This window comes from Poromitra crassiceps, assembly GCF_964638095.1.
Source record: "Poromitra crassiceps genome assembly, chromosome: 10".
Classification (NCBI taxonomy): Eukaryota; Metazoa; Chordata; class Actinopteri; order Beryciformes; family Melamphaidae; genus Poromitra; species Poromitra crassiceps.
This window is the reverse complement of record NC_139631.1, coordinates 38,516,366-38,534,616: the sequence shown is the minus strand read 5'-3', so window position 1 is coordinate 38,534,616 and position 18,251 is coordinate 38,516,366. Positions and strand designations below refer to the sequence as shown.

Sequence of the window (18,251 nt, the reverse complement as noted above, 5' to 3'; positions counted from 1 at the left end):
CTGGGAGAAGCCAGTATGCATCGTTTTGATTTGTTTTGTCTAAAAAGAAGGTTCAACTCCCTCTTTACATTCAGTCTGTATTGTATAATGCTATACGGCTATATTAAGTACATATGTTATGCGTGTGACTGTGTGCATTACTCTCACCTGTGGGAATAGGGGCCTCTCGTCACGTTTGAACTTCAGGCAGTCAATGATTAACCTTTTAATGGACTTGGGGGAGGTACTATACAGCTTACTGAGGTCTGGAGACAAGTAACCGCGTCCAACCATAAAGATGATCTGAGAAAGGAAATGGAGGAGTCAGTTACTACTATCTGAGAGTGCAATAGAGAGCCCAAGTGAACGTCACTTCCTGCCTTTCTCCCTGTACCAGCGTCTGAAAAAATATGAATGGTGGTGGACGGAGAGAGACGTTACTTTTTTGATCCCGTTTGAATTGTGCCACAGGGTGCACTGCAAAGGTACATTTGGTCAATTTAAAAGATAACGATGCATGTCAATGAAAGTCGCAGTTTGTCCTGAAACTGAAACGTAAGATTTCGTTTTGTCCATCGACTACATCCTTGTGTCGCACAATGTACAGTACATCACACCATCAACAGCATGGACTGGCGGGCGAGACGTCACTTAAGCGACTGGTTGTGCGTAGTCTTTCTGATTTATAACTTATAGTGCCACAGTTTTACCACAAAACTCAGTCTGACGACTAATATGACTCTGGGACAGACGGCCAATATGAATATGTCGGCGTTTCCGCTGTATAGTGGATGTGTCCGCGCCAAGACTTCCGCTTCCGTGCGCCGCGGTTATTATTTACAGTCCAATTGACGCGAGAATGGAGGTGGAGCTGAACGATTGCAGGTCCAGACAACATGTAGGCAGCCGCAGAATGGAGGTGGAGCTGAACGACTGTAGGTCCAGACAACATGTAGGCAGAATGGAGGTGGAGCTGAACGATTGTAGGTCCAGACAACATGTAGGCAGAATGGAGGTGGAGCTGAACGATTGTAGGTCCAGACAACATGTAGGCAGAATGGAGGTGGAGCTGAACGATTGTAGGTCCAGACAACATGTAGGCAGAATGGAGGTGGAGCTGAACGATTGTAGGTCCAGACAACATGTAGGCAGAATGGAGGTGGAGCTGAACGACTGTAGGCCCAGACAACATGTAGGCAGAATGGAGGTGGAGCTGAACGATTGTAGGTCCAGACAACATGTAGGCAGAATGGAGGTGGAGCTGAACGACTGTAGGCCCAGACAACATGTAGGCAGAATGGAGGTGGAGCTGAACGATTGTAGGTCCAGACAACATGTAGGCAGAATGGAGGTGGAGCTGAACGACTGTAGGTCCAGACAACATGTAGGCAGAATGGAGGTGGAGCTGAACGATTGTAGGTCCAGACAACATGTAGGCAGAATGGAGGTGGAGCTGAACGATTGTAGGTCCAGACAACATGTAGGCAGAATGGAGGTGGAGCTGAACGACTGTAGGCCCAGACAACATGTAGGCAGAATGGAGGTGGAGCTGAACGATTGTAGGTCCAGACAACATGTAGGCAGAATGGAGGTGGAGCTGAACGACTGTAGGCCCAGACAACATGTAGGCAGAATGGAGGTGGAGCTGAACGATTGTAGGTCCAGACAACATGTAGGCAGAATGGAGGTGGAGCTGAACGACTGTAGGCCCAGACAACATGTAGGCAGAATGGAGGTGGAGCTGAACGATTGTAGGTCCAGACAACATGTAGGCAGAATGGAGGTGGAGCTGAACGATTGTAGGTCGACAACATTTCGGAAAATAATAATAATAAATGAGACGTCGTCAGACCGTAGACAATAACGGAAGCAGGGGCGGGACGTCCGCTCTACAGCGGAAGCCCTGACATATCGCCCGCCTGTTCCAGAGTCATATTAGTGGACAGACTGCGTGGCCAGATTGGCAGAGGACTGAGTCAGTATTTTGTGAGCACAGAGCGGAGCAGCAAGTAACCTGGTCTCTGTTGTTGATATTGGAGTAAGGCAGGGTCCCTGACATCAGCTCAAACAGGACCACTCCGTAGCCGTAGACGTCAGACTGGAACGTATAGGGGTTGGTGTCCTGCATTCGGATCACCTCCGGAGCCTGAAAACAACGACAACAAATGTCCCGTTATAATCACCGGGATGTTCTAAACACAACCGCTTATGCTAATGAGGTCCCTCATTAAGCTAATTGATGCATTACTTAGCACATGGATCACTTACCACATGGACTGTATTAATATTAACTCCTTATCTTTGAGCATTAACCCTAACCCGAGAAAATCCGTTTTAATATGCAAATGTATGCATGAAGGTGTTGCAAAATCTAATCAGATCGTCTACTCTACTCATAGTATTCGCATGTCACATGAATTTCCTACCAATATAGCACTTTACAATACACACAGCTCAATTGCTGTTAATTGATTACAATGATCTGTTATTTTCCTACCAAGATGGCCGTGTGTGGTGATGTAACCGAATACTATCAATATACGTATGACATTTCTGTATGTATTGCACTTGAGTTACTGTGTTCGCAAGAATGCATCTACAGACAAACATGGTGGTGTCTGCCTGTTATGTCCTGCATACCAAGTACCAGGGTGGCGGAATGTAATCAAAACTAGGGATGGGCATTTCTAGCAAAAACACTATTCGAAATTCGCTGGCCAAAGTCGACTTTTAATCGAAATTCGGGAAAAAAAAGTATTTTTTATTTATTTATTTTTGTGAGTGAAATGTTGCATTGTCTCCCCTGATTCTAAGTCTAAGGCTTTATTAATTAATATAAAAAGCTTCTGCTGTGGATTTTTAGCTCAAACAAGCATTGCACCACTGAAGTAAAGAACATGTTACATGACATTGACATTTTCGAAAATAAAAAACAGTTTTGACAATCATGAGTGGTTCATTAAATATTTAGTAGGCTCAGGTCTGAGTGCCAAAGGGGTGCCAAAGTCACCCCCTCTCCCTCTTCATGGGATTTCATCCGCCACTCATTTTTCCATAAACCTTGCTTAAAATGCTTATAAAAATTGTTTTACTTGCTCAAACCAAGCGATTTGACTATACTTAGAATCAGGGGAGACAATGCAACATTTCACTCTCAAAAAAAAAAAAAAAAAAAAAAAAAATCGAATTTCGACTTTCAATAATAAAAGTCGACCTTGATAATAACAACGGTTATTCGAAAATTCGAAATTCGATGCCCATCCCTAATCAAAACAAGACATTTCAACATCAGTGCTTTTCAATGGTTGGAATAATAAAAACCCATAGAAAGAAACAGAGAGTAATGTGTTGGCTAAGTGGGGGGGGGGGGCTTTCTGAGGGACTGAATGCATGCCGAGGGTGCAGGATCACCACAGGCTTCAAAGTGAAGGCGAGTCTCTTACCATCCACAGAATGGATCCACTTGGCTGCTCCACCTGTTGAGAGCCGCTCCATCGAGACTTCACTGTGGCCAGGCCAAAGTCACCGATCTTAACAGTCCAGGCCTCGTGGAGAAAGATATCTAGCAACACAGCTCAGGAAATATGGCAACAGGCAACTAGCATGCATGTCCAGGAAGTGATGAGGACAGAACTTAAGAGAAAAGCAGGAAATGATGAAGAGAAATGACCAGAAGTCTCCAATGCAAAGACTGAAATCCTGAACTCAAAAATCACATTCTTGCATATATTGTCTCTGCATGCCATATGCCACATTATGTGGTAACACTTTATAATAACGTTCAATAGTAAGTCATTTATAAGCTATTATTTCATGATTTTTTCCATTTACTAATGATTTTGCTCATCATTTGTTCGTGATTAACAAATGTGTATGGAGACAGGTTGGAATATAAAAACTTTCAATGACTTACAACTGAATCATCTACAAATGTATATTCATGTTTTGTAAATGATTACCGGTAGTTCATCATTACAGTAGTTCATAATTAACTAACCGCTTATAAATGACTTACTACTGAACGTTATTACACAGTGTTACCCGTATTATTTGTGCAAATGACCTTCAGAGCAAAAGCTGTGTATTGGCCTAGATGTGATTATCCAACATATCTGGCAGTATTTCTGCTATAGAGGGGAGGGGAAACGATCAGCAAGTCAAAGTGAACTTGGGCATTAACAGGGACGAGGGGGAACTGCCAACCGTTGGAACGCACACCAACATGTTTGCAGAATCGATGTCAGCATATAAGTAGGTGTTGCACTTGCATCACATTTGTGGTTGATAAAAAACCCTCGCTAGCTACAGAACATGCCGTTTATATTTGTTAGCGTGGTTACTGGTTGAGTCGACAACAACCCATTTACAAAGAACTATATAGATCACAGAGTCTGCAACATGCAGGAAGAAATTACCCCTGGACAGAAAAAGGATACTGTTTGATTTCAGGTCTCGATGAATGATGTTCTTGGCGTGCAGATAACTAAAATGGAAAAGCCAAATCAAAATCATTATTTGCATCTGAAGAACAGTTCAAGATTTTGAAAACTCTACTTACAAATTTGCAGTAACAAGCCAACAATCGTAGGTTTTGTTGCAGTACACTTAATATGGACACTGTAACATCATTCATTCAAGAATGTAAATTGCTGTCATTTCTCAGCCACAACAATGGCTGTGCAATGACACAGGATTTTGTAACAAGTAATTTTTAGCACCTCCAAAGTGACACTGTTTGAGACGCACTATTATTGGTACTGGCAATGCATTACTTGCTATTGACATTGATATCAGCCAAGAGCACAGTGGCATGATTTTTCCTGCGTTTTTCAGTACTTTACATCACAGTATATCTAATGGAGACTAAAGGCCTAAACATGGTTGTCCGTCCGCCCCGAATTGGAGCCGCCTCGCCATCTGGCGGCGCCAGCTAGCCCTACATGCTCGGACGCCACTACGCCCTCCCTCCTCCCACCCTCCCTCCTCCTGTGGAAGCTCCGTGTGAAAATGGCGGAGATTGTGTGCCAGGCAGTCTGAATGAAATTGAATGGAACGTTCCCAATTCTATGTATTAAATTCTAAAAAACGACCCTCAACATTTGGGAAGGCTAAGCCACACAACTAGTTTGTTATAATCTAACGTCATGCTTTGAAAGGCGACTTTACGACGATGAGCCAAGGCAACGGCCAGTCACAACTCTCCTGCAGCTGACGTCACGCACGTATCGTCGCCGCTGAGCTACATTTTCGAGCAGCCCCCGTCAGCCGACGGCGCGCCGCGCCCCCTCCCCGTAGGACGGCCCTCCACCCGCCGCCGTACGGGGAGGGCGGGGCGAGGCTCTGACGGACGACCATGTTTAGGCCTTAAAGGGGCTTTCAGATAGGAAGTGATTTGTGCTGCGCTCACAGCTGGGTTCAGCGCACATTTGACTAAGTCTCTATGGCAACAGGGACTCGTCACAGTGCGCAACGGTCAGAGTTCCACCTAGTTGAACTTTCTGTGATTGGAAAAAATGGGCTTCAGAGTGGAGTGCTGCGTGCTGTCGCTTTGTATCTGAAAGGGCCTTAACTGTTTCCATCTCCATCAGTTTTGACACCAAGCTTATGTTCCTGTATAAAGAGTTCAGTTGAGGATTGGAATATTGTCTCCCCATGCGTTTCATTCATAGATTTCAACTAAATACTGGATTAAATCAGCTGTGTTATTCAATACAAATGGTTATATTTATACGTTATTATTCTTGGCTGTATCCTATTATTTTGCTGCTATAATAACCCAATTTCCCCTTGTGAATCATTAAGGTTTCTCATCTTATTGTCAAGTGAATTTCCTCAAAACTAAAACTTGTTTCAATTGTCTGCCTCTTTCGCACTTCAAATGTTACACCTCGACCAAAGTGTCTTTCTATGGAAACCGCATGTCAACGAACACAGTAGCGTGTAAGTGGTATTGGTGCATCTCCTGAAGTGAGAGGGTTATCTAGCAGCAGGTCTTACTCCATGCCCTGTGCCGTCTGCCTGGCCACGTCGATGCGCCGCATGGTCTCGAACTTGGTCTCTGTGACGTGCAGATGGCGGTACAGGCTGCTGCCTTCACACCACTGCGTGATGATGGCGAAGTTGGGCTTCGTCATGTAGCCCATGAACAGCAGGATGTTGACGTGGCGAGTCTTCCTGCACAGGAACCAATGGCAGTCACGTCAGAAATAGACATCTCACCCAGGACTGCATTTGCATGAAGGTTTGCAAATTGTTGTTACAATTCCAAGTTGGATAAAGAAAACGTGACGCCAATGTTTTAACACTTCAAGAAAAAGGAAAAGAAAAAGAGAAGCATGTACCAATTGTGCCAAAATGGTATAAAAATGTCCCTCTAAACAGAACAAAAGAATCCCCCCTTTTGTGTATTGCATTTCCCCCCTTCATTATTATATTACATCATCCTTGGCATAAATCAGTGTTTTATAGTCGTCATCCTCTGATCACCCATCTGAACTGATCATTCATTCTCATGATTCACTGATTATTCCTGTTTTCTATCCCCCATTTATTTTCAACTGATGCAATGCAAATATGGTTATTGATGCTTAAAATTATATATGTTATATATATATATATATATATATATATATAATATAATATAAATGACCGCCTCAGGGTCGTATGCCTCCACCAAGTCAAGTTGCTGTTTACATCAATTGTCTGTCCAGACTCCTAAAATATATGTACCGGTAGATATGTAGTGAAGACTTTGAAGGAATTTAATAAAAAAGTATTAAGACTGCCTGACAACAGCGTTAGCCAATCAGCCGGAGAAAAAGCTTTTACACATGACGATGCCAGACCAAGGACAGCCAAACCCACAACTGTGGAGTGGGCGTGGCTTCGAAGGTCTGGAGCCAGGCGAGTCATAAATAGTATATGAATAAAATGAGTTCCATGAAATAGTGCAGTCATTAACCACCCGCCATCTTGATGCTGCGCAAAGTGAACTGACAATCTGTGGGAAACACTAATTCTTCAACTCAATCATGTCACATAAATGAAGAGAAGCGTGTGCATATCTGCTATAATTTACTATGTTCCTGTTTGAAATTGATATGTTCCAGTTGTCAGCATCTCACTGAGTGGGCACTCTTTTTTCCATCATTTCATTATAAAAAAATAATATATATAGTTTACCAAACGAAAAAAGAGCAAAAGGTAACTTGTGAGAAAGAAAGTTGTCTGCTCACCGCAAGACCTGCATTTCATTTTTAAAGGCCTGTAGCTGCTCGGGCGTCGGCTCGGTCACTTTGAGGATCTTGATGGCCACGTCTCCGTGCCACTTGCCTTTGAAGACCGTGCCAAAGGAGCCAGCGCCTATCCTCTTCTGGATGGTGACTTCTCGTGAGTGGACCTCCCAGTAGTAACTGGAGTCTCTGTAGCCGCCGCGGTGCTGAAAACAAGAAAGGGGTTTCAGGTGAACGCAATGTGTCATATTAAGAGGTCCACAGCTCTTGGCTACAACAGCTCAGAACAGCTAAATTCCTTCCTAAAATGATGATGAACAGCATGGAATAGGCTTGGCTAACTGTCATTAAAATATGCCATTTTTGACTGGGATCGTTTAATCCCTGATACATCTGAACAATTTAGATTTTAGCTAATGTTAGTTTGTTAGCTAGCTAACCATAGTATCTGATCAGTTCACATCACTGTTTTATTTTATTTGATCTGACTTGCCCATTAACTAACCTTAAGCACCTAGCTGTGGTTAGGAGCTACATGTTAAATTCACAGCAGTTGCTTTGCTCAGTTAGCTTGCTGTGTGGTCAACTAGCTAATAAAGACAAACACCAACTGTTGACTTCACAAACGACAGTGTTGTGGAAGGGATGCGATCTCATGGAGAGTGGAAAAAGGTGACAGCTACCAGGGCACATATACAACCACTCATACATCCATCCTTTGAGTGTCTTATATTCAGATGAAAAAGGTGACAGCTACCAGGGCACATATACAACCACTCATACATCCATCCTTTGAGTGTCTTATATTCAGATGAAAAAGGTGACAGATACCAGGGCACATATACAACCACTCATACATCCTTCCTTTGAGTGTCTTATATTCAGATGAAAAAGGTGACAGCTACCAGGGCACATATACAACCACTCATACATCCTTCCTTTGAGTGTCTTATATTCAGATGAAAAAGGTGACAGATACCAGGGCACATATACAACCACTCATACATCCTTCCTTTGAGTGTCTTATATTCAGATGAAAAAGGTGACAGCTACCAGGGCACATATACAACCACTCATACATCCTTCCTTTGAGTGTCTTATATTCAGATGAAAAAGGTGACAGCTACCAGGGCACATATACAACCACTCATACATCCTTCCTTTGAGTGTCTTATATTCAGATGAAAAAGGTGAGAGATACCAGGGCACATATACAACCACTCATACATCCTTCCTTTGAGTGTCTTATATTCAGATGAAAAAGGTGACAGCTACCAGGGCACATATACAACCACTCATACATCCTTCCTTTGAGTGTCTTATATTCAGATGAAAAAGGTGACAGCTACCAGGGCACATATACAACCACTCATACATCCTTCCTTTGAGTGTCTTATATTCAGATGAAAAAGGTGACAGATACCAGGGCACATATACAACCACTCATACATCCATCCTTTGAGTGTCTTATATTCAGATGAAAAAGGTGACAGCTACCAGGGCACATATACAACCACTCATACATCCTTCCTTTGAGTGTCTTATATTCAGATGAAAAAGGTGACAGCTACCAGGGCACATATACAACCACTCATACATCCTTCCTTTGAGTGTCTTATATTCAGATGAAAAAGGTGACAGATACCAGGGCACATATACAACCACTCATACATCCTTCCTTTGAGTGTCTTATATTCAGATGAAAAAGGTGACAGCTACCAGGGCACATATACAACCACTCATACATCCTTCCTTTGAGTGTCTTATATTCAGATGAAAAAGGTGACAGATACCAGGGCACATATACAACCACTCATACATCCTTCCTTTGAGTGTCTTATATTCAGATGAAAAAGGTGACAGATACCAGGGCACATATACAACCACTCATACATCCTTCCTTTGAGTGTCTTATATTCAGATGAAAAAGGTGACAGATACCAGGGCACATATACAACCACTCATACATCCATCCTTTGAGTGTCTTATATTCAGATGAAAAAGGTGACAGATACCAGGGCACATATACAACCACTCATACATCCATCCTTTGAGTGTCTTATATTCAGATGAAAAAGGTGACAGATACCAGGGCACATATACAACTACTCATACATCCATCCTTTGAGTGTCTTATATTCAGATGAAAAAGGTGACAGATACCAGGGCACATATACAACCACTCATACATCCATCCTTTGAGTGTCTTATATTCAGATGAAAAAGGTGACAGATACCAGGGCACATATACAACTACTCATACATCCATCCTTTGAGTGTCTTATATTCAGATGAAAAAGGTGACTGTCACCCAAAGTGACACGCTTGCATCCACAACACAATAACATATCTTACTCAGGCATCTGCCTCTTTCTAGCTTTATTATTATTATTACATATTTAGCAGTTAGTCGTGCACAGAAAATCTGCCAATAGACGTTCACGACGGTGCCAGCCAGCCATACTTACTACTACTACTACTACTACTACTAGTAGTAAATTAGTAACAATAATAAACGTACCACTTTCTTTTTGTCGTCAGACGAGGAGGGCTTGCGCTCCTTGTGCTCTGAGGGCGACTTGGGCGGTTTCCTCCCTGGAGAGCCGAGAGAGGAGGAGGGCGGGCTGGTGGAGGGCTTCGGCGAGGGCTCAGGACCTGTGGAAATGCCAGACAGCACAACAAGAGATGAGCCCAAAAAGGAGAGTAACAACACCTCGTGCATTACAAAGCAAGACTCTGAAATGTAAGTGGGGGCGGGGAAAAAAAAATCAAAATCATACCCATTGTATTGTTGAGTTTTAGTGCTTCCTAAAAAGAGGAGAAAACATCATAAATTGACATTTGATCGCTTAATACACATGGCTTAATAATACACATATGGACATTGAACTCCATGCATTTACACTGCAAGAAACGCCATCAACCAGTCAACTAGGTCGTAATTTGATTGACATTTTTCTTTGTCTTTGATGGATGCCACCGAATTAGCGCTCGCTAATCAGCTATGTTAACGCCAAAGCAGCGCCGAACAACACACGATTTGTGAAAACACGATTTGCTTGTTCAAAACGACATCATCGACGCACAACACCACCATCGGATCCTCCTGATCAAACAAGTTGCTGGCAGTGTTAATGCATGGGTTAGTCCACTAGTGTTGTGCGTGCGCTCTCTCTCCCGACTGACCTCTATGATGCTAGTGCCAACGGGGCCCACTGTGCTGACCATATGAACGTTGGGCGTGGAGGTAGAGCGGTGCCTCTGTAGAGACTGGCCTTCTCCACCGGGCATGGGGAAGCGAAAGGCCGAGGTCGGGGACAGGAGCCCCATCCTGTTAGTGCATGCAAATCGACCAGTGAATGAAGGCACAGAGAGAGAGAGAGAGACCATGCTGTCGTTCACATATGAGTCACATGTGTTGTGTGTGGGAGAGCAGCTTACCCAGCGGGGTCTGGGGTTAAGGCTATGTCACTCGGCAATATGGAATTATCTGGCATTAGTATGGATATCTGAGGAGGGTACTCATCTGTGCAGGGACAGGGACACCTGGCACAGTACACAGCACAAATGAAAACATATGGGAACAAGTGATTGAGACAAAAAGGACATGATGACAATGAGACACGTGATGAAAAACAAAGGATCAGACATGGGGGCACACGTGTGTTTAAGGGGCTCCCGGTTGTCTGGTGGTGACAGACGGTCAGGTCGGCAATTAGGCCCCGCCCCCTTTTAGGAGGAAAACACACGCCTCTCTCCCCGTTGTTGACTTCCAATGTAAAATAGCACTACCCCAAAAAATGATCGAAAAATAACAATCAATCTCGTTTATTAATAATGACCCCAAAACACCGTGACATGACAATGAATATATTACAACTCGCCTGGCCATAGAATAGGCAAAATACATCGGAAATATGACTTTGACCCGTCTAAAATCATGACTTCATTTACATTACATTTTCATTTACATTGAAGTCAACGGGGAGGGGCTTGTGTTTTCCACCTAAAAGGGGGCGGGAACATGTGGCGCCTACAAAATGCCGTATTGCCGACCTGGCGGATACCGGCTAAGTGGAGCCAATGCACAGTTTCAAAGTGGGCCCTTAAGGCGGTTGACCTTGCGTCGGCTGAATCAGCAGTGTCAACTGGCCCACGCCCAAAGCACAATGACACAATGTGACGAGTAAGCAGCATTCAGGGGCAACTTCTCACTCACAAACCAAACTCTTCAAAACCAAACATGTTATCAAATGCAAGTTACCTCCGTCCCCCCCTCTCATCTCTAATGAAATGCAACGAGTCGACGATGGAGTCACTATTAGGGCTGTCCCCGAATACCAGTTTTAAGCTGTGCAGCCACTTCTATAAGTGACGTGTGTGCCCGTTCATAGCACGGGATGTCGGTTGAATATGGGCATGAGATCTGTAGCCTTGCAGCCTAGGCCCCTCCCCCGGCTCTCACACACACACACACACACACACACACACACACACACACACACACACACACACACACACACACACACACACACACACACACACACACACACACACACACACACACACACACACACACACACACACACACAGAGAGAGAGGGGGGTGGGGGAGAAAGCTCCGACCCGCTCCGCTCACTTCAACACCTTGGGTGTGATGTTTTGGGGCTCTTGTGGTGGTGGTGTTGGGCGTTTCAGCAGGCTACTGTCTCTCTGCACTCTCTCTCATCAGCCTACGCTGCCCACAGCGTCTTCTACTCCTACATTGACAATTTCCACGTGGGAACGCAGACAGTTATTTAGAAAGGAGGGCATACATCGATAGGTTTACCAGGCTAGTGTTCCTCTCTGACAGCCAAAACATTTCCATGACTAATTCTGACCAGCCCCACTACTACCGATGTCCCTGGGGGTCCTAGCGCCAGTCTACAATTGCCTCCATTTAGCTAGAGGGATTGGGGGGGGGTGGGGGTCCGAATCCTAAAATTGAGGAGGAGGGGAGAGGGGAAAGCCCAACGAACGAATGTCCAAAATCAAATATTGGAATATTCGGGTCCAGCCCTAGGGTTAACTCCAACACGTTTTGCACTTCTCCACTTGAGCATATGTCTTTTATTGGTCAGGTGCAGAATAAACAAAGGTTATTTTTGAAGAGTGCAAAGTCTCCTTGTATTTGCTACTTCATTGGATGTTGGGCCTATACACCTCTTTGTACTTGTCAATCTAGTACAATAGTTGCAGACTTGAGTTGGTGCTATTCTGATCCAGTTCATCAAAACAAACATTCAAACTCACGGTTTGGGGTTTATGGAATCCATGTCCAAGCACACAGTAGGGACCTTGCTGCTGCAGTGCTGATGGAATTTGTAGCCGCATGTCTGACATCTGAAGCCATTAAAAAGAAACTTGTGGCAGAAGTCACAGTAAGCCAGTTTGAAGAAGGTTTTCCGTACCTGCACCGAAAAACAGGTCAGTGTTCACCTCTGTATCAACAATGTTTCATTATAGGTTCAGCAATAAAGAACAACGCTAACATTTCAAAATCTCCAAACTTAGCATTCGTGATTTTCATATTTTTACTTGACGTTAAAATGTACATAATGTTAAATTTGAGTATGTTTCATGACCCCGAAGGGCAAAAAAAATGCATAGAGACCAATTGCAAAGTAGAATGTTTCTCATTCTTGAAAAGTTCACATTTTGGAAGTGTGAAGTCTTCAATAAACTAACAGGGGACATTCCTTCGCAGCTTACTTACAAAGTTGTGCATGGTGAGGGGGACATCATCCAGAACCTCGACCAGAAGCTCCTCTCCAACCAGAGGAGTGATGTCAGTGTCCCATTCTGTCAGTCTCTTACGCCTGGAGAGAGCAAGACGGTACAAAGACAAAGGTCCAAACATTAAGTCAGAGAAACAGGGCTCCAACACTTTTTTCCATTACATTAAATTACACTGGTCGTCTCCATAGGAAGGCGTCAACTTGAATGGATGTGACGCCTCGATTTTTATTGTTAAAAATCGAATAGTTTATGTGACAATTGGTTTGTTTTAAAAAGTACATTTTACGTTGTTTTTATCGGCGCCTGTCTCTTTAAGAGCATGGCAAAGCCACAAGTTTGTCCAAGTGATGTTGCCGTAGCTCCCTACTGCACGGACTCATTCATGTGCATTATGCAGACTACGGTGCAGCACGGCTCAGCCTGTCAGTGTGGCGACAGTGTCACCGAGCAGCTCCTTGATAGAAATGTAGGAGAAATTACATTAAAACTGCCAATATATATATATAATATATATAATAATAATATTATAGCAACACTCAGCCACAAGGAAAATGTTTCAAGGCTCGTTACTGCATGAAGAAAAGCTGATATTCTGTCCACTATTTCCTGGGCCATCTCGGCTATGGTCGGGAAGCTATGCTAACGAGGCTAACGTGGCTAACATAGTCTGGCTGCCTAACGTCAATCAGAGTGCCAAAGTCACCCCCTCTCCCTCTCCATGGGACTTCATGCACCATTCGTTTTTCCATAGACATTCTGTAAAATGCTTATAAAAAAAATAGTTTTACTTGGTCAAACCAAGCGATTCAGCTATATTTAGAATCAGGGGAGACCATAAAACATTTCACTCACTTTCTTTTTTTTAGGGTGGGCGAATTTCGAATAATAATCAAATCGTTCCCAGTGATTTTTGAATAGTGTTTTTGCTAGAAATGCTCACCCCTAGTGAACATTAGCATTGTGTGACGCACCAACATTGTCCATCGTGCGGTGACATCGGGAGCACCCCGATCAGACACAGCCTGGGGCAGCCATTTGTTTTATTGGTTTCAATGAGAGTGAAGCGTTTTGCTCACTGCTTTTGTGTTGCTTTTTTAGCTGCGACCAGCAGCTCTATAAGTCACTCTGTCAGTTGGTCCACAATAAGTTCACCACCCTTAGTGGCCACAGTTTTCACCCTAGGGGGCTGAAATTTGGCACGGAGGTCAGACAAGTGTGTGTGTGTTCAGGGCAATTGGCTAAAAGGGGGCGGTGGGGGGCAAATTTTGAAATGCAGGGTGGCAGAGGCAGAGTAGGGTGGGCTGCCACTACTATCCTGCATTTTAGAAATTTGCATATGTGGTTGCAGCTATTGCAAATTCGCGCTTGTTTTTTAATCAAGTTCTCACAACGTTTAACTTAAAAGTCTGCTGCTTTCATTAAAAAAGTATAAAACTTAAACAATTATATTATATTATATATAATATTTAAATCTTCTCCTCGAAATGAAGGAGAAAATGGCCGCCTAACCTTAAAGACAAGCTGAACCCAAAAATGACTTTTTTTTATATATATACATGTATATTTTAGTTCACATACCTGGGTATTCAGTGCACCTATTTAATAATGTATGCAAAAAAAAATCACAAAAACCTAATTTCTTTAGTTTTTCCCACTTTTTCAAAAAAATCAAAAGTTCATTTTTTAGGATTTCAAATCCTTTCATTCATAACTGTAATCTACAGTATGGTGGTGACGTCAGCTAGTACCATCAAATTTCTACCCAATTTCAACCAATCATCTCATGACATGGCAGCTGTCAATCAATCTTCATTTCGAGGAGAATCTTCTCGAAATGAAGGAGAAAATGGCCGCCTAACCTGGCAGAATTTCTAGCCCATAAACTAACTAATAACTTGGCCAATAAGTATGCAAAATACAAAATAAAGCAAACGGTAATGTCTTCATTTAATGTAGAATGCAATGACATGTAACTGGCTCATTAAACTCGCATTCCAGGAACAATGTTAACGTCTGCGGGTCTTACCCCGGCCCCTCGGACATTCCAGGAACAACGTTAACGTCTGCGGGTCTTACCCCGGCCCCTCGGGACATTCCAGGAACAATGTTAACGTCTGTGGGTCTTACCCCGGCCCCTCGGACATTCCAGGAACAACGTTAACGTCTGCGGGTCTTACCCCGGCCCCTCGGACATTCCAGGAACAACGTTAACGTCTGCGGGTCTTACCCCGGCCCCTCGGGACATTCCAGGAACAATGTTAACGTCTGTGGGTCTTACCCCGGCCCCTCGGACATTCCAGGAACAACGTTAACGTCTGCGGGTCTTACCCCGGCCCCTCGGACATTCCAGGAACAATGTTAACGTCTGTGGGTCTTACCCCGGCCCCTCGGGACATTCCAGGAACAACGTTAACGTCTGCGGGTCTTACCCCGGCCCCTCGGACATTCCAGGAACAACGTTAACGTCTGCGGGTCTTACCCCGGCCCCTCGGGACATTCCAGGAACAACGTTAACGTCTGCGGGTCTTACCCCGGCCCCTCGGACATTCCAGGAACAACGTTAACGTCTGCGGGTCTTACCCCGGCCCCTCGGACATTCCAGGAACAACGTTAACGTCTGCGGGTCTTACCCCGGCCCCTCGGACATTCCAGGAACAATGTTAACGTCTGTGGGTCTTACCCCGGCCCCTCGGGACATTCCAGGAACAACGTTAACGTCTGCGGGTCTTACCCCGGCCCCTCGGACATTCCAGGAACAACGTTAACGTCTGCGGGTCTTACCCCGGCCCCTCGGGACATTCCAGGAACAACGTTAACGTCTGCGGGTCTTACCCCGGCCCCTCGGACATTCCAGGAACAACGTTAACGTCTGTGGGTCTTACCCCGGCCCCTCGGACATTCCAGGAACAACGTTAACGTCTGCGGGTCTTACCCCGGCCCCTCGGACATTCCAGGAACAATGTTAACGTCTGTGGGTCTTACCCCGGCCCCTCGGGACATTCCAGGAACAACGTTAACGTCTGCGGGTCTTACCCCGGCCCCTCGGACATTCCAGGAACAACGTTAACGTCTGCGGGTCTTACCCCGGCCCCTCGGGACATTCCAGGAACAACGTTAACGTCTGCGGGTCTTACCCCGGCCCCTCGGGACATTCCAGGAACAACGTTAACGTCTGCGGGTCTTACCCCGGCCCCTCGGACATTCCAGGAACAATGTTAACGTCTGCGGGTCTTACCCCGGTCCCTCGGACATTCCAGGAACAACGTTAACGTCTGCGGGTCTTACCCCGGCCCCTCGGACATTCCAGGAACAACGTTCAAGTCTGCGGGTCTTACCGGCATCTTACATTCCAGGACGGCAGGCGGCACATTTGACTCGGCTTTCAAACACAGTACATGCGGAGGCAGCCAGTTCCTCTGTCTTCTGCGGATCCCACTCGCGTAGCGCCACAACACATTGAATCCCACTCGATTTGGGGGCAGAACACGCCAGGATTGGCCAACGCCAAATCCAGTGCCCAGAATTGTCAAATCAAATCATCGACACGCTATGGCCCGCCTCTCAACCCTCTGTCATCTCAGGCAAGATTTGTTTTCAGTCTTATGCGGGTCACTTGGGTTCAGCTTGTCTTTAAGCCAATTCTGCTTTCACTCACAATGTCAAAATATAAGCAATGCGATGTGTAATTTTTTTAGATATTATGGTTTGTTTGGCACAACTTTTCAGCTTTATTTCATACTAGTTTCTACTGCTGTCAGAAGTGACAACCAATCCATCGTACCATTGCAACACCAGCGCACAGCAAACCTGCCATTTTGGCCTGGAGGAGACTAGGGATGGGCATCGAATTTTCGAATAATCGTTGTTATTATCAAGGTCGACTTTTATTATTGAAATTCGAAATTCGTTTTTTGGAAAAAAAAAAAAAAAAAAAAAAAAAAAAAAAATTGTGAGTGAAATGTTGCATTGTCTCCCCTGATTCTAAGAATAGTCGAATCGCTTGGTTTGAGCAAGTAAAACAATTTTTATAAGCAACCTCTCTCTCTTCATGGGATTTCATCCGCCATTCATTTTTCCATAAACCTTGCTTAAAATGCTTATAAAAATTGTTTTACTTGCTCAAACCAAGCGATTCGACTATACTTAGAATCAGGGGAGACAATGCAACATTTCACTCACAAAAAAAAAAAAAAAAAAAAAAAATGATTTTTAATTTTTTTAACATTTTATTTTTATTTTCGAATTTCGATTAAAAGTCGACTTTGGCCAGCGAATTTCGAATAGTGTTTTTGCTAGAAATGCCCATCCCTAGAGGAGACACCTCTGATTGGCTGTCACGGTTCTGTGCCGTTGTCCCATTGGCCAAAGCGGCGCTGTCAAATAGCAAGTATGTCAACTCTTGCCTTCAACACTCTTTGGCCCGTCCCGCCCTCGCCTCCCCCAATGTGTTTGTTTAGCGTCCATCAAAGACAAATAAATGGTAAATGGTCAAATGGTAAACGGACTGCATTTATATAGCGCTTTTATCCAAAGCGCTTTACAATGTGCCTACATTCACCCAAATACAGTGCGACAAGGCAGGTTTGCTGAGTGACTATCTGGAAGATGAAGCAGATTGATCCCTCTGCGCATGACAAAAAGCAGAAGAAGAAACGTGAAAGTGAACTGCGCCAACAGCCGTCAGGGAGGCGAAACGTGTTCACTCCCCGCTGCACTGTCAATGGTTTGTCAGTAACTTCAGCCAACGTAATGGAGCTTGCAATGCATATCTCTCTGTGTAGTCTGTCTGTCTAAACAGTGTTTGTTTATCATGTTTGCTAAACTAGTGCATGCTGCTTGTTTACCAGCCACTTCAGTGCTCTCTGTGAGACTGTGACTATGTTTGATAAATGTCCATTCGCAACGGTGAGTGCTATAAACGCGTCGCGCGTGCACAAAATGACACTAGCATAACAACTTGGACCAGGCAGAAAAGAATAGACTGGATCATTGCACTACCTCATAGGGGAGAGGGGGAGGGGAGGGGAGGGGCAGAGAGAGAGAGAGAGAGAGAGAGACACAGAGAGAGAGAGAGAGAGAGAGAGAGAGATATTCTCAGAGAGGAAATTATATTCAGTTGGTGGTGGGGCACACAAAAAACAAAGACACAATACAAAATAACAGGAAAACACAAACAATAACCAGACCCAAAAATACATTGACAATAATAAACAAGACAATATTTAGTCTCTCAGACTCAGTCAAGGTTTAGTTAAAAGTC

At 44.3% G+C, this 18,251-nt stretch overlaps 1 protein-coding gene across 1 annotated transcript in view; it reads right to left on the bottom strand.

Moving 5' to 3' along the window:
* araf (A-Raf proto-oncogene, serine/threonine kinase) overlaps window positions 1–18,251 on the bottom strand; it is a gene marked incomplete at both ends in the record, with an annotated part of 40,585 nt that overhangs the window by 18,073 nt on the left and 4,261 nt on the right. The window contains 12 exons of the mRNA XM_083644859.1: window positions 148–282; window positions 1,994–2,125; window positions 3,423–3,541; window positions 4,416–4,462; window positions 5,977–6,153; window positions 7,215–7,417; window positions 9,733–9,866; window positions 9,992–10,019; window positions 10,398–10,542; window positions 10,653–10,757; window positions 12,506–12,663; window positions 12,969–13,071. Of these exons, the coding sequence (XP_083500985.1) occupies window positions 148–282; window positions 1,994–2,125; window positions 3,423–3,541; window positions 4,416–4,462; window positions 5,977–6,153; window positions 7,215–7,417; window positions 9,733–9,866; window positions 9,992–10,019; window positions 10,398–10,542; window positions 10,653–10,757; window positions 12,506–12,663; window positions 12,969–13,071 (1,486 nt within the window). The remainder of the gene's footprint in view (window positions 1–147; window positions 283–1,993; window positions 2,126–3,422; window positions 3,542–4,415; window positions 4,463–5,976; window positions 6,154–7,214; window positions 7,418–9,732; window positions 9,867–9,991; window positions 10,020–10,397; window positions 10,543–10,652; window positions 10,758–12,505; window positions 12,664–12,968; window positions 13,072–18,251) is intronic.